Source organism: Kwoniella pini, chromosome 5 (genome assembly GCF_000512605.2).
Source record: "Kwoniella pini CBS 10737 chromosome 5, complete sequence".
Classification (NCBI taxonomy): domain Eukaryota; kingdom Fungi; phylum Basidiomycota; class Tremellomycetes; order Tremellales; family Cryptococcaceae; genus Kwoniella; species Kwoniella pini.
Window position 1 is genome coordinate 1,648,633 of NC_091720.1, and position 14,691 is coordinate 1,663,323.

At 35.7% G+C, this 14,691-nt stretch overlaps 6 protein-coding genes across 6 annotated transcripts; 3 read left to right on the forward strand and 3 right to left on the reverse strand.

Moving 5' to 3' along the window:
* Positions 1 to 241: 241 nt before the first annotated feature.
* I206_104385 (uncharacterized protein) lies at positions 242 to 765 on the forward strand (the record flags this gene model as incomplete). The annotated part of the gene is made up of 4 exons (XM_019155774.1): positions 242 to 362; positions 437 to 464; positions 587 to 659; positions 733 to 765. The coding sequence occupies 4 exons, from the start codon at positions 242 to 244 to the stop codon at positions 763 to 765; spliced, it is 255 nt and encodes an 84-aa protein (XP_019010732.1).
* Positions 766 to 1,161: 396 nt separating this feature from the next.
* On the reverse strand, positions 1,162 to 3,161 carry I206_104386 (uncharacterized protein; the record flags this gene model as incomplete). Its single annotated transcript, XM_019155773.1, has 3 exons — positions 1,162 to 1,799; positions 1,874 to 2,005; positions 2,072 to 3,161. 3 exons carry the CDS (start codon positions 3,159 to 3,161, stop codon positions 1,162 to 1,164), a joined length of 1,860 nt encoding a protein of 619 aa, XP_019010731.1.
* A 1,398-nt stretch (positions 3,162 to 4,559) lies between these two features.
* On the reverse strand, positions 4,560 to 6,530 carry I206_104387 (uncharacterized protein; the record flags this gene model as incomplete). Its single annotated transcript, XM_019155772.1, has 6 exons — positions 4,560 to 4,819; positions 4,876 to 5,167; positions 5,265 to 5,730; positions 5,787 to 6,023; positions 6,104 to 6,314; positions 6,377 to 6,530. The coding sequence occupies 6 exons, from the start codon at positions 6,528 to 6,530 to the stop codon at positions 4,560 to 4,562; spliced, it is 1,620 nt and encodes a 539-aa protein (XP_019010730.1).
* Positions 6,531 to 6,909: 379 nt separating this feature from the next.
* I206_104388 (uncharacterized protein) lies at positions 6,910 to 7,573 on the forward strand (the record flags this gene model as incomplete). The annotated part of the gene is made up of 3 exons (XM_019155771.1): positions 6,910 to 6,987; positions 7,086 to 7,240; positions 7,333 to 7,573. The coding sequence occupies 3 exons, from the start codon at positions 6,910 to 6,912 to the stop codon at positions 7,571 to 7,573; spliced, it is 474 nt and encodes a 157-aa protein (XP_019010729.1).
* A 435-nt stretch (positions 7,574 to 8,008) lies between these two features.
* On the reverse strand, positions 8,009 to 11,312 carry I206_104389 (uncharacterized protein; the record flags this gene model as incomplete). Its single annotated transcript, XM_070202940.1, has 9 exons — positions 8,009 to 8,280; positions 8,382 to 8,483; positions 8,549 to 9,105; positions 9,187 to 9,482; positions 9,571 to 10,132; positions 10,204 to 10,396; positions 10,503 to 10,654; positions 10,746 to 10,849; positions 10,938 to 11,312. The coding sequence occupies 9 exons, from the start codon at positions 11,310 to 11,312 to the stop codon at positions 8,009 to 8,011; spliced, it is 2,613 nt and encodes an 870-aa protein (XP_070059041.1).
* An 836-nt stretch (positions 11,313 to 12,148) lies between these two features.
* I206_104390 (protein PNS1) lies at positions 12,149 to 14,664 on the forward strand (the record flags this gene model as incomplete). The annotated part of the gene is made up of 12 exons (XM_070202941.1): positions 12,149 to 12,654; positions 12,726 to 12,792; positions 12,854 to 12,932; positions 13,082 to 13,154; positions 13,216 to 13,382; positions 13,444 to 13,575; positions 13,662 to 14,048; positions 14,111 to 14,176; positions 14,233 to 14,272; positions 14,325 to 14,388; positions 14,456 to 14,502; positions 14,580 to 14,664. The coding sequence occupies 12 exons, from the start codon at positions 12,149 to 12,151 to the stop codon at positions 14,662 to 14,664; spliced, it is 1,713 nt and encodes a 570-aa protein (XP_070059042.1).
* Between the last annotated feature and the right edge of the window lie 27 nt (positions 14,665 to 14,691).

The following is a 14,691-nucleotide window of genomic DNA, read 5'->3' on the forward strand; positions in this document are numbered from 1 at the left end:
TTCATGATCATTGTCATCATTATCATCATCATGTTTGTCAATACCCCTTTGTATGTCATTTCCTTGTCAGTCAACATTCAACCAAAACGCGGGGCCACACTACTCTCGCACGTGGTTTTGATTCCGTTGGTACCTTCGATAAGTTGAATTCCCTTTCGAAGCCATTAAATCCATAATATTGACCTATTTATCTTGCATTCCTAATCTTCATCAACCACAAAGCACTCAAAGAGAGATCACAATGGCCAGCACAATCCTGCCCCTCGAGCTTGTGGATAGGTGTATCGGATCACCAATATGGGTATTAATGAAGAATGAGAGAGAATTTACCGGTACTTTAATGGGTTTCGACGACTACGTTAGTACGTATCATCATTATTTTACGAATGATCTCTCACTGGTGATGGGATTCGGCTTACGGCTATAACGGGTGTAGATATGGTGCTGAAAGACGTGAAAGAATAGTGAGTATCTCGGCTGTTAGCCTTTTCATCAGTTGCTCTGGACAGCTTCATCTAGGAGATATTCCATTTATCCAGAGTATAAGCAAGATGGACGAGACGTTTTGCTAATCACTTATTGCTAGTGCCGTAACACCAGAAGGTATAACGGAAACTGATCTCGGACAAACCTTACTGAACGGTAATAACATAGCGATGGTGAGTGATATTGCCTCAGCTTCTCGGATGATCTTCTGATTCATGTTTATCTTTTCTTTCACGCCCATATTAGCTCATACCGGGAGGAAAAGGTCCAAAAGCATAGCTGTCTACCTATAATTGATCCGCAAAACTTTCGGACGAAGAAGAAACAGATGATATATGACCATGTAACTATAGATATCATAGAATCCGTTATAAAGGGCTAAATACAGGCACTACGGGCTCCCGGTCCAACTGAAATTGGAAGACGTCCACAGTCGTAGTAACAGAATTTATGGCATAGCCCTATTTAGCCGTACTCTATTCAACCGGTACTGACCACCGAGGAACGGAACGTGTGGCTGAAAATCGAATCTCTTGCCTGTATTTTGACCGGAGCGTGATTATTCAAGTACATGTGGTCTCAACAATATTCATACAACTGATAAAGATATCACGGATACAACAAATACTGATATAAACTAAAGTGATTATAATATAAGTCGCGAACCATACTCATCTACGCAGCAAAGCCTAACGAACTGAAACCCATAACAATCTCATCTTCCTCCATATCTTGTCCAACTATTCTTACATTATCAACCACTTTCAATCTAGAATCATTTAAAGTATTTGGACATCCTCGTCTGGCAGCTTTGAGAGCTTTCATCCTTTCAAGCGTTTCATTTCTTTCTTTTTGCCAATTATCAATTTGTGAAGAAACAATCATACCATCATCTTTCAATTCTTGTTGGGATTTTGTTGGATCAATTCCAAAGAATGAATGACGATGTACAGGTGGAGGAGGTAATCCAGGTTCATAATGAATAAATTCTAATCTAACACCAGCTTTTTCACAAATATCTCTTATTGGTTGATGTGATCTAGTATTTATCATTCTATGAGTATAAGTTACATTAAGTGTACCATTAAATATAAATTCTCCACCAAGTTGTGTAAAATGTCCAGGATTTCGAATTGGCATCTTTGTAGCTCTTTTAATAGTTTGAATAGTAGATTCTTTTGCTGATTGTACTAAATATTCACCTTTATCTTCATTTTCACCTCCATCACCTGTTTGTCGAGTTAATCCTAATGCTCGATATAAAGCTAAAGTTGGATCGGTATAAATTTTGAAAGGACTTCGGAAAGCTTTATCTAAACGACCCATAAAAAGACCTTATTAGCCAACATATACAATAAAATGCAAACTAGTGGAAATCAGGACCTACTTCGATAACCATTTAACATCTTGTCAGATCCATTACCGATTATAATCAAATCTACATTGGCTTCTTCCAGCGCATCAAGGCTGACTTCTGCCAATATCGAATTCATATATTGTGCACAAAGCGGACAATACCCTAACAATACACCGAGTCATTAATGAAACGTCCTGAACATATAGTTTAAGTAAAGAAAACACTTACAATGTCGAATGAAAATTACAATTGTCTTTCTATTTCTTACTAGATCACCAAATTTGAAACGTCTACCATTTTCATCAATTACTTCCATTAAACTAGCCTCAAATAAGGATTTATGTGTAGGTGAATTATATTCATCAAATAATTCTTTTTCAATTCGAATTCTTTCTTTCTTTTCTTTAGAAGATTCCTTCTTTGGCTTTTGATTTTTCAATTTTGATCCTATTTTAGAAGAAGATGATAAAGAATCTTCAAATTGAATTTCATCAAATAATGACCAAGTTCCACATGATTCTCTTCTACATGAATTTCCAGATCCAGAAGAAGATTCAATTGAATTTCGATTAAGTTTTCCTAAACTTTGTTTAGGTGTTAAAAGTATATCAGATCTTGATGAAGATGATTTACTTGATGATTTTAAAAAACCCATACTATTAGATGTTGATAAAGTTGTCGGTGTATTTGTTGAGGAAGAATAAGAACAAGAAGAAGAAGAAGAAGGATGGATGATTGGTCCAGATATTGAATTAGATTTTATATTAATTGATTTATATTTTCCTTTTGGTAAAATTATAGAATGAGTGGCAATATTATTAGTAGGAATTGAAGTAGCTTGAGATTCAGAAGATGATCGAATTGTTCTAAAGATCTTCGTATTCAAAGTTGGAGTAACATTTAGAATATCATTATGATTATTACTGGAATCTCTAAAACCGGTTGAATCTTCAGGAACAGGTAATGAAATTGTCTTAGACAACGGAGAAATATCACCAATAATTTCAGTTTCTTGTTTTTTATATTCCAATGTCGTTTCTAATTGATTCAATTTACTGAATACACCTGTAAATGGATAATTTGAATGAGTTTGAGAATAAGATGAAGAAGCAGCTAAGTTTTCTAAAGATTCAGTTAATGCAGGTGGTAATTTCCTTGATAATCTCCTATCTTTCTTAGGCGAATTAGATGTGATAGTTGAAGGTGATGAATCGCTCGAACTTCTCGAAGAGATTACTGATAGCGATGTAGTTGTTGAATATGTCTGCGAATTAGGTTTAGAAATTAAAGAAGAGTCATGCATCTCAGAGCTTGTCATCTTGTTCAGATTCCTATCCAGAATTTGAAGATTCTTTAGAGTTGAATGGCAATTGTATAGGATAATCTTGAATAGGGAGTACAGACCAACGGGGAAGTGACGGGAATGGTGATCGGGGATATCAAAATTGAAGAATTCGCTAAAAAGAGATATGAAAGATTAACTAATATGAAAAGGAAGGTTAGAACTTTATATGAATAATACAAGTTTGAAACGGAATAGGAAACGGGTTGATAGTAGGGTATATGAAATAACGTGAATTGTTTCACTTTTTATAACTATCGTATCGTATTTAGGTGAATAACCAAGTAAATTCCATTTAATACTAACTAGGTAATCGAAGAATCAGATTAATTTGGATCAGGGCTAAAAAGAAAGGGAAAATGATTTTATTTTCTTTTAAGATATGGTGCTTCTTTTAAATCAATTCTCTATTCAAATATAGAGATATAACACGATAAGAATATTTATAATGGATTTCCCACCTATAGAATAATATATAATTATTGTACTTCAGACTGAGCAAAATCGGGCTTCATAACTTAATTTGTATGAGTAATGTTTTACGGAACCGATCAAGTGGTGTTTGATTTCAAAAAAGGGATCCTGTTGTTGTTTAATAGATAGATTAGATTATTTCTTTTTGTACCTAAATTACCTTTTAAGTGCTCATAATAAGGGAATCAACCAAACCAAGAGAAACTGACGTATTTGATAATTTAACTTACGAGTATTATTGATTAAATAAAAACTCACGGGAAATCTAAATTAATCTTTTTATAAGGTGTGGCTTTTTTTGTCTTTTTAAGAATCTTCATCGGACGATTCACGGATTGTACGTAAACCCATCACCGATTTAGAAAAATATGACGTTTCGGCATATGTTCTACTATATCTCTCTACACATCATTCGAAACGCCTTTTGGGAATGTTTTTTATGAGATTATTTGATAGATAATAATAATAATGTAGATTAGCGAGCGATATAACGCCTCATGAATTGATCTGATACTATTCAAGAACAAATGATAAAATTAAGAGGCACGTGTATTGCGGGTATTCACGAATTAAACTGTTAATCACATAAATCAAGGTCTACGAATTAGGCACTAGCTTGGTATATTTTGGTTTGCGAATTTCTCGGCCTTTGATCAGTGCCTTATCATTTCATTGGATTCATAGAGATCTGTGGTAACCAACAGATCATGAGATCAAGAAGGTCTACTTGTCAAGCTAGCATACAAATCCTACAACTACATGGTAAATGTAATGATGAACGACATCTTTACTGTACGATTGTTCGTTTCAAGGATATCGTTCCCTTTTGGTTCCTTTTGCCTGTTGACAAATGATAATATACATATTGCGATGGGTATTCGTACATCTCCCCGCAAAGGCCTATTTCCAGACTTCATCATATCCAATTGGATTCATAGCCCAATCTCCCTTTTCTTGCCCTTCTCTAGTCCATCCCATTTGGTTCATTATAGCTCCTGCTGCTCTTACGAAAACGCTTCCATCAATTTTAGCTAAACCAGGGATGGTCTCATGTGTTTGACCTCCAGAAAGATAAGAACCAATGAAGCATCCTGGTCTTGTGGCACCATATAGGGTTGAGAAATACAATAATGATCGAATTGCTTTTGGTACATGCGAATCTAATTTAATTAAAATATCAATACCACATTTAATGTTTAAGACCGTAATTACTGACCTGTATAAGCCAAAGAGCTTTCCACCATACTCAACCATGAATTCCTACTTTCATGTTCTTCTGGTTTACCGATGACATTCCCCTCTTTCGCTTTCACAGCTTTCTCAGAACCAGGAGCAGCAGGATAGAGATCATATGACATGATTAAGTCTGGATCTATCGCAGGCCTGCCTCTCGCTAAAGCAGTATTAAGAAGTATGACTAAGTATGCTCTGAGAAGTAATCTCCTGTTGGGAATTGAAAGGACCGGCATATAAGAAGGTATGAATATGGAAGAAGTCAAAGTGTGCATCTGACAAAAGAGTCATGATGATTAGCCTGATATCTATATTGACAAATCTGTCCAACTGAAGAAGAACTTGAACTTGAACTTGAGAATTCCAACTTACCAGGAAGAAATCGATCTTTAATTCTTTACCTTTACGTCCAGTTCCAAATGCTAAGAGGGTAACTAAAATAGCAATTTCTTCAAATTTCCTATGCCATCCATCTTTTTCATTTGAAAGTTCTTCATCAGTTAAACTCCATTCTTCTGATAATTCACGTAAATGTTTAGCTTTATCACCAGAAGAAGCGAATTTAATTCTATCATTTATAGTTAAACTTTCATCATATAGAGCAGGTTCAAGTTTATCAGAATGAAGTAAGATAGAATATATTTCCAATAAAGATCTACCTAATCTTGGTTCTCTTGCACAATTTGGTGTTAAACAATCTTCTGAATTTGGTATATCCCTTGCTGGTCTTCTTAAATGTTCTGGTATTGGATTTGAAGGATGCATTATTTCTTGTACGTATTCTGAAGTCAGAATTGGGTGATTTAATTCATCAGAATGAATAGCTGTTTCAGCGAGTCTGTTATCGATGGTTAGTGCAATTATCGATAATAAGAAGGATGATCTTGAACATACCCCTCTGCCAAAGTCACTTTATCGTTGAATTCTAGTCCGAATCCAACATGAATAAAAGGATGAAATACCCCACCAACAAGTCTATCAATCATCAAAGGACCTTCTTTTTCATCTCCTTCGGGCGTTTTCCATTCTTCGTAATTAGCTGAAGGGGAAAAAACGTATTTATTCATGGTTTCAATAGGACCATTTTTGGCAATTTCTTCATGGAAGAAAGACAGGTATCGAGAGTAAGCCCTGATATGTTTGGAGAAAGGTCAGCAAATGAGCAGCCATTCCCTTTCATTAACAGTCGATGAGATTATGAATTAAAGTACCCTTTCATTCCTACATATTTCCTATCTCCCCAATTACTGTGATCAATTTTTTCAGGAATATCTTTCACTTCTTCATGTTTTCTATTAGGATCTTCTGGATCAAGTGGTAATAAATGTGGTTTATCATGTTCTAATGTATCTTTAATTAATTTTGGTGAAGCTCCTAAAGCATATCGAGTTAAAGCAGAATGAGGAAAATGATTATGTTGAACTAAAATCATCAATGTGAATTAATCAGTAAATCTCACCATTTTTACTTGATTTCTAACTAACACCTTTTATTCTCGTATATATCATACATCCTATCATTTTCTTCCAATACATCTCTTACAGCTTTAGTTGATTCCCAAGTTATACCTGGAAATTTGAATAATCTCGAAGGTTCGGCTGTTGAAGGTGGATAATCTTTTGAAATTGTTGATGACATATTTGTATATGATCGATTTGAGCGTAATTTTTGAAATTGTTTTGAAAAATTATGTTTTGACTGATTTTCAATTGATATAACACCAAGTCTAGCGACTCTAAAGGACATTTGATACACTTTGTTTATTACTAGATTACTATAACTACATGATGAGAAAACTCCTCCAATACTTGATCTACATTTATAAACGCCTAATGGACTTGTAAAGTGGAGGTTAGTCACCTGGTTCAAAATTCAATAATGACGTCAATACCGGTTGAATTAAATTGACCAAATATGATTATAATTTAAAGAAAACCTTTGTTTACTTTATAACACCTACCATACCAAATACATTTAAATAATATAAAATTAAACATCAACATTAAAATTTATTAAAATGGTAACACAAGAAGAAAGAAAAGAACCATCTCAAATTACAGGTCAATTATATTCAACAATAGGATCAGCTCAACAGGTATGTATGTTTTAAATTTAAGCCTTTTTTTAAAAAAAAAAAAAAAAAAAAAAAACAAATTAAAAACGATAAATTTATATGTTAAATTTTAATTTTAGGCTATATCATCAATTATACCTTCTACATTAGGTGGAAATTCAATTTTAAAATCAGGTGAAGAATTAAGTAAATCAGGTGAATTAGAAATTAAAGAAGCAAAAAATAAAAAAGCATTAGAATCTACAATAGATTCAGGTGTAGGTAAAGCTAAATCGTAAGTTATTTTTTTTTTTAAAAAAAAAAGCGAACATTCTAAGATTTTTGTTTGTAATTTAAATTAATTTCTTTGTTGTTTAATATAAATAGAGCATTAGGATATTTAACATCAAATCAAGAAACTCAAAATCAAGGTAATAAAGAAACAGAAAAAGCTCAATGGGAATTTAAACAAGCTACTTCAAATTCATTAATTTCAATTCCAATTCCATCAAAAGAAGGTTTAGAAGGTAAAATTGAAAGTTTACAAGGTATGATTACAGGTGATCAACAAAAACAAATGAAAGGTAATAAAAAAGCTGAAAAAGCTGCTTGGACAGATGGTGTATAAGTTTATTTTATTTTATTTTTAGTAGGTGGTTTAGGATGATCATAAATTAACAATGAATTTAAGATAAAATAGATTTATTAAAGTGTAAAATATCATAAAAGCTCATCCCGCATATCATCTATTATGTATATCCATATTATTATTGTTTTCATCAATATAAGCCGTCAAATCTATAAGAATAAAACAAATGCTATGCACAATTTTCTTAAAATCTTTGAATTCTTTATAAAACTTTCAATTGATGTTTATAATATTACTATCGATACATCAATTCAAAATTTATATCTTCTTTCCTACTCTACTCCTCAATGATCCGCGAGTCGCCAAAAAAGACATTTTTAAATTATTGATTGAAAAATCCAACTTTCAAGCTCCAAAATTCTAATAATGAACCAAATTTAATCTTCAACTTTCAACTCCATGTAAAAACAAGAATCAAGTATTACTCCATAATTTAACTACACCATCAGATCCAACTGTACCTATTATAGGAAGTTCAGGATGTGCAGTAACTTTTTCAACACCTTGACCAGATTTTATTCTATGTCCATTTAAATCTTGTAAACAAGTTTTTTTACTTAAATCCCATAATCTAACTAAACAATCAATTGATGAACTAAATATACAAGTTGGTGAAAAAGGTGAAATTGAAAGTGATGTAATAGAAGATGGATGAGCTAATATTGAATGAGTTGGTATTATTGATGCTATATCAAAAAAAAAAACCCCCCGATTTAAAAGTTAACATCTATATTACAACTCCTTACGAAAAGGTAGTGCAAAGTTTAAGAAATAATAATAAACTCACCAGATTTGATATCGTAAAATCTTATATATCCATCTTCACCTCCTGTAGCTATTGCAGGAAGAGTATTATGACTTAAAATAGCATTAATTTGAGCATTTTCATCTACATTACAAATTATCAGAATTCAACCTTGTACTTTCCCTTCAAATCAATACTATTGGACTCACCGTCAGATTCTTCTCCGAAAACTTGCAATATTTTCCCTTCATCTTTATCGGTATCTAAAAGTAAAATCCTACCCTTATTGGTACCAATGTAAACATTTCCATAATCGGATTGACAGATTTCCAAACATGTAGGTATTTCTCCCGATTTGAAGAAATCCGAATAACTAGATTTCAATTTCCAATTTTGGGTTGATGAAGGTCCATTACTTTGTCTTCTTTCTTGAGCTTTAATAGAAGAAGAAGTCCAGATTTTGATAGTTCCATCGCTGCTTGCGCTGACCAATTTCTCTTCTACTTGCTTATTATTCGTTTCTCTAGAAGGTAAAAGTACTAAATCCCATATAGAATCTGTATGCCCTTCAAGAGTTTGAATAGATGTTGTTGAATCATAATTACTATATGGATCATGATGAATTGAAGGTAACTTCCATACCCTTATTGTCGAATCAAGTGAAGCTGAAAATATAGTGGAGAGTGCCTTGGAAACTACAACTGAAGTGATGGGTGCTGTGTGTCCTCTATATGTCACTAGCGGTTCGATTTCATGTGCACTGGACCTAAAGAGACGCAACAGTCAATATGATATTCACAGCATATAAATTGGATCATTTTCCAAAAACATAGGAATGGAGACGCACTTATGATTTATCAGAGATCCCACTTCCATACCCCAGACTTTGACCGTACAATCGTCCCCTCCGGTTACCAACATGACTCCTGGTCCATGAGCAAAAGCAATAGCTCGAACAGTGTCCAGATGCGATTTCAAACTACGTCTGGTGGTCCAGACTTTCTCATCTACCAGTCCGTTCGCACTTGAATCTTCGTTCTTGGTAGATTCCTCGTCATCATTCAAAGTAAGGGAAGAAAGTTGTTGTTCTTCATCAGTCGTACTTGATGCCGACGAAATAGGGGCTTTTCTGTCTTCTTTTGCCTATGAAAATATGCAGTAGTCAGCCATTCAAATCCCTTCTCGTACATTCAATTGTTCTTCGAATGACCGCCTGAACAAGCGGACTGACCTTTTCCGCCATCTCGTTTGCATTCCTCAATTCTTCCCTCCAAGCAGCTTTACTGTCTGGTCGATAAATAGCAGTCAATATCTGTTTACCTTCATCATCGTTCTGCGCGTTGTCAGGTGGTAAATCAGTATTGAGAGAAGGTTTTGGTGGTTCTCCTTGAGAAGGGTTTTCGGAAGGGAGACTAAGTGTACGTGGTGCAGGAGAGGAAGGTGGTTTGGCAGTTGGATCCAAACCCATTTCGCTTGATTGAGCTTGAGCGTTCGGCGTCGGTTCGGAAGAAGTTCTAGACTGTTCCTGTTCATGTGAAGAAGAAGAGCCATTAGGTAATTCTTGATGATTTTGAGAGGTCAATTCTGCTTGAGACGGTTGAGTTTTAACGAATATTGATGGGATGTTTTGTTCTGGTAGAGCTTTTGTAGGTCTATCTGCAGGTTCCGGTTGATGTTCAGATGAATTCGATTGTTCCTCTTCTGGTATAGGATAACTTGGATCTATAGGAGGTTTAGGGGGTAAAGGGTTTAATGCTCCAGGTGAAGTCAGGTAACTTATTTCTTGTAAACATCTAGTAGTCCCCAGAATAATCAGCTTTGACTCGAATAGAACTAATACTAGGCTGAACGAGACAATGCTCACTGCTTCAGATACTCTCTACTTCTCGCACGGGATTTTGGATCTCGAGGTGCAGAACCAATACTCTTCCAAGCTGAAGAAGCGTTTGAGTCCATTGTAGATTGCTTGAAAGGCAGTATACTTGTACTGGGGGATTTGCTTATGGCTGCTGGATGAATTCCGTTCGTTTTAGGTGGAGCCGAAGACCTTTCTACGACTGAAAGCAGAAAATTAGGTTACCATCTCCCTTTTCCGCCATCGAAATTCGTCCTTATAGGTTCTAATAGACTGATGCGTTTTGAATTGAGTGTGTAAGGACTTACAATCTTCCTGAGAACCCTCACTTCCGCTACCTTCTTTAGTCTCGTCTTTACTTCCAGTAGACAATCGATCTTCATCTTGTAAAGCTGCTAACTTCGAAGGTGGTATACTGGATACCTTGCCAGAACCAGATGAGGAATTGACGGTCTTAGTCCTGTATTCATCAATGTCGAGTGATCAGCGATTCCTCAATTTGTAGGCGTATGCTATCGTTATATACAAACGAAACATTATATCAGACTTACCTCTCTTGACGCAATGCAAATTCCAACATCTTAACTCTTCTCAGTAAGTCCACTTTTAAGTTCTCAGCTGATCTCCTTTGACCTTCCAATAAAGCTATCCTTGCCTACAATTCAACGACAATCCGTAAATCAGCAACTCAATGCACTTGTTTCCGCAAGACATCAAATGGATAGTAATAGACAGTCACACACCCTCATTTCAGCTCTTTCAATTTCCCATTCATTTCGATCTCTTTCCCATCTTCTCCATTCTGATTGTAAATAATGTAGTACACTAGCTAAATTCATCTCTTGAGGTCCATTACCTCCATTTGATCCTGATCCTCCATCAATTGTACCTCCAGAAACACTACCTTGCTGATGTTGCTGCTGTTGATTTTGTTGATTTTGATTTTGAGATTGTTGTTGTAATTGTTGATCATTATTATAAGTTCTAACATATTGTTGTGGTTGAGTATTATGATATAAATTATTATTTCTTTGTTGTTGTTGTCCTTGAGGTTGTGGAGGAGGATAAGACTGTTGTTGCTGTTGTTGTTGCTGGTGTTGCTCTACATTACGAAACATCTTGACTTGTTCACTTTCATTCAGAAGCGATATTTGTAAGAAAGTTGAAGAGGAAGTTTTGAGATTAATTCGGAAACGTTGCTCAAGTTATATCATTAGGTTTTATTATTTGTTGACTTTTCTATCTATCATATCATTTGAGTAAGAGAGAATGTTGAGTTTGTAGGTCAATTCAGAATGAGATATTCAATACCTTTGTGTTGAATCTCTTTTGTGGAGAAGTGATAGCGCGCGACAATGGTGTCTGGTTCTTTTCAAGCTTCACTACGACTTTTGATGGTTGAGATATAGCTTCCTTGTTGAGTCTATGATCTGTACTGTATATCTTTCTTGTTATTATACACGCCTTTATCACTGACATTCATTTCATTTCATTCTATTCCTACTGTATTACCTCGTCATTTAACCTTGGCTCTACGTTTCAACTCTCTTGATGCCATTTAAATGCCACGCGCTCAGACCCCCTCCCTTCCCTTATACGGCAATATTTTATATTTATTCATCCCCTATTGTGGCAGGCAGGTTATATCATGATGAGGTCATAACGATCAAAACAAGTTTCAGTTTACGACATCAACAAAAAATAATATCAATCATTATTATTCCAAAACCCATGCAGCAAGATCAAACACCATCGGATGAGCATCGCATAGCGAAAAAAATATCATATACAACATCGCTTATAATATTATTATTGATAAATGAGCTCAAAGCTTCAATTAGCATTCTAAAGCTCGTTTATCTTACCTGTGTATAATTACAGTAGTCCAATTGGTATATATAAACACTGTATCAATCATCAATTGCAGGATAACTGCCTTTGATCAGATCCCAAGATGAGTGCTCAACAATACTACCAAAATGGGACTGGAGATGTAGGACAATACAATCAACAAAGAGGATATGAAAATAATTATGCTCAACAAGGATATGGTCAACAACAACAGAATTATCCTCAACAACAATATCAACCACCTCCCGGTCCACCTCAAGAACAAGGGCAAGGTGGATATAATATGAAACCTTCTCAACCATATGCTCCTCCTCCTCCTCAAGAACAACAACAACAACAACAAACTGGAGGATACGGTGAAAATGGTGCACCACCTGCATATGTTGATACTGCACCTTTTTCACAAGCAGATGAAAAAACAGGTCAAAGATTAAATCCAAAGAAAAGATTAAATGATCCTATATTTTTAGTACTTTTCATTGCTGCTGTTGCAGGTTTTGCTGTTTTATCAGGAATTGCAATTAAAAGTTTTATAAATGTTGGTGGATTAGGTGGTGGTTTTGGTAATAATACTCAAGGTGGAACTGGATCTAGCGTTACTCTTGATTAGTAAATTATCATCCCCGCTTCCCACGTCTTTCGAGAAATAATAACTTACGTTGTAACTTATTGAATCATAGCCATACAGTCTATCTGCTCCTTTGTGTTTGTGCACTTGGATTGGTTCTAGCTGCCTTGTATTTAGCAGTAAGCCTCAGCTGTGTTCTTCGATTAATGAACAAACCAAGCTGATTGTACGGAATTCTAGCTTGTCCGAGCCTTCACTAGGATTATAATCGAAGTTACTTTAGCTTTGACAGTAATTTTGAACATTGGTATTTGTATTTGTGAGTTTTACTGTGTAATCCCTATACATCATCGATCTCAGCTGATTTATGTTTCACCCTCATCTGGTAGACTACTTCATAATCAAGTGTATGTCTTTCATCCCCCGAAAATCCATTCATGTAGCAAGCTGACAGAATGTGCTTTATAGACTGGTCAGGAGCAATTATCTTCTTAATCATCGCGTTACTATCCGTCTTCTTCTACTGGTCAATGAGAAAGAGGTGTGTTCCATCCAGCCAGTCTCCTTGTCATCGTCTACACAAGCTGATACATTTTGTTTAGAATCCCCCTTGCTAAGCTCCTTTTACAAGTAACCATTGATATCACCAAGCACCATCCTTCGGTATACCTGGTAGTCTTACTAGGTCTCATCGTGCAGTCCGCTCTATCAGTGTGGTATACTTTCACTTGCATCGCCATCTATGTCAAGTGGACACCTGGTAGTGAATGTGAGTGGTTTTGATCCATTCTAAATAGATCGCATGAGCTGATTGTCGTGTTGGGGTATAGCCTGCACCGGTACAAGTTGCTCTTCAGGGAAGGTAGCAGGATTGATCTTCTATTCTACTTTCGCATACCTATGGATGTCCCAAGTGGTTGCCAATGTCATCTTATGTACCCTTGCTGGAGGTATCTTTGGTGGTAAGTCACTTGTTCTTTTATCCTGATCTCACTCATGCCCAAGCCGAGTTGTTGAAGGCGAACTTGCACTGATCCGATCAACGCAGGATGGTATTACTATGGTCCACGAGTCCCAACAGGCGGTCTGCCCAAACGAGCGACCTTGTCAGCATTCATCAGAGCTTCAACCTTGTCTCTCGGATCAATCGCATTCGGTTCACTGATTGTAACATTATTAGAATTGATAAGATTGATACTTCAAGCTGTACAACAATATGAAGCCGGAGAAGGAGATATGATAGGATCAATCATTGCTTGTTGCGCAGCTTGTTGTGTAGGATGTATAGAAAGTATGATAGCTTGGTTCAACAAATACGCATATATCGAAATCTCCCTCTATGGTAAATCATATATTCCTGCTGCTAAAGATACTTGGAGATTACTTAAAGATAGAGGTATCGATGCACTGGTCAATGATTCGTTAGTCGGTACTGGTATGTCCCATCTTTCTTCATTGCCTGAATGAAACGATCTAATTTATACCTTCGTACAATAGCATTGATGTGGGGAGCTTATATCAATGGATTCTTATGTGCTGTCCTTGGTTATCTTTACCTGAGATGTAGGTCTTTTATAACCCTGTCGCGTAAGGGTCTCAGCTAATAACATTATAAAAAGTCACGAATCCAGCTTATAATAGCGATGGACAATATTCTGCGTAAGCTGAATTGTCGCCAAACTTAAAACGTAGCTGACACGATTACTTATAGCCCTGTCATACTTTTCTCCTTCTTGATTGGTATCAGCGAAGGTCAAGTTATCAATAGTGCTATTGTAAGACTCTCATTCAGATGTTCAGACGCATTAGAGCATCAGGTTACTGACGATCTTATCACAATAGGATGCGGGTGTATCTACAATCTTCGTTGGTCTAGGTGAAGATCCCATGTGAGTGACCAGTAGACTTTGATCAATGGTATCCCACCCTGAACTGAGCTGACCATATTTCTTCTTGATGATCTTAGGGTCCTCGCCGAAAGAAGTCCGGCATTATTTGAAATGATTAGACAAACTTATCCTCGAGTCATTGAAGGTGTTCCAAGGCGATAAGTCAAGTAATTAATCATTCCTTCATTT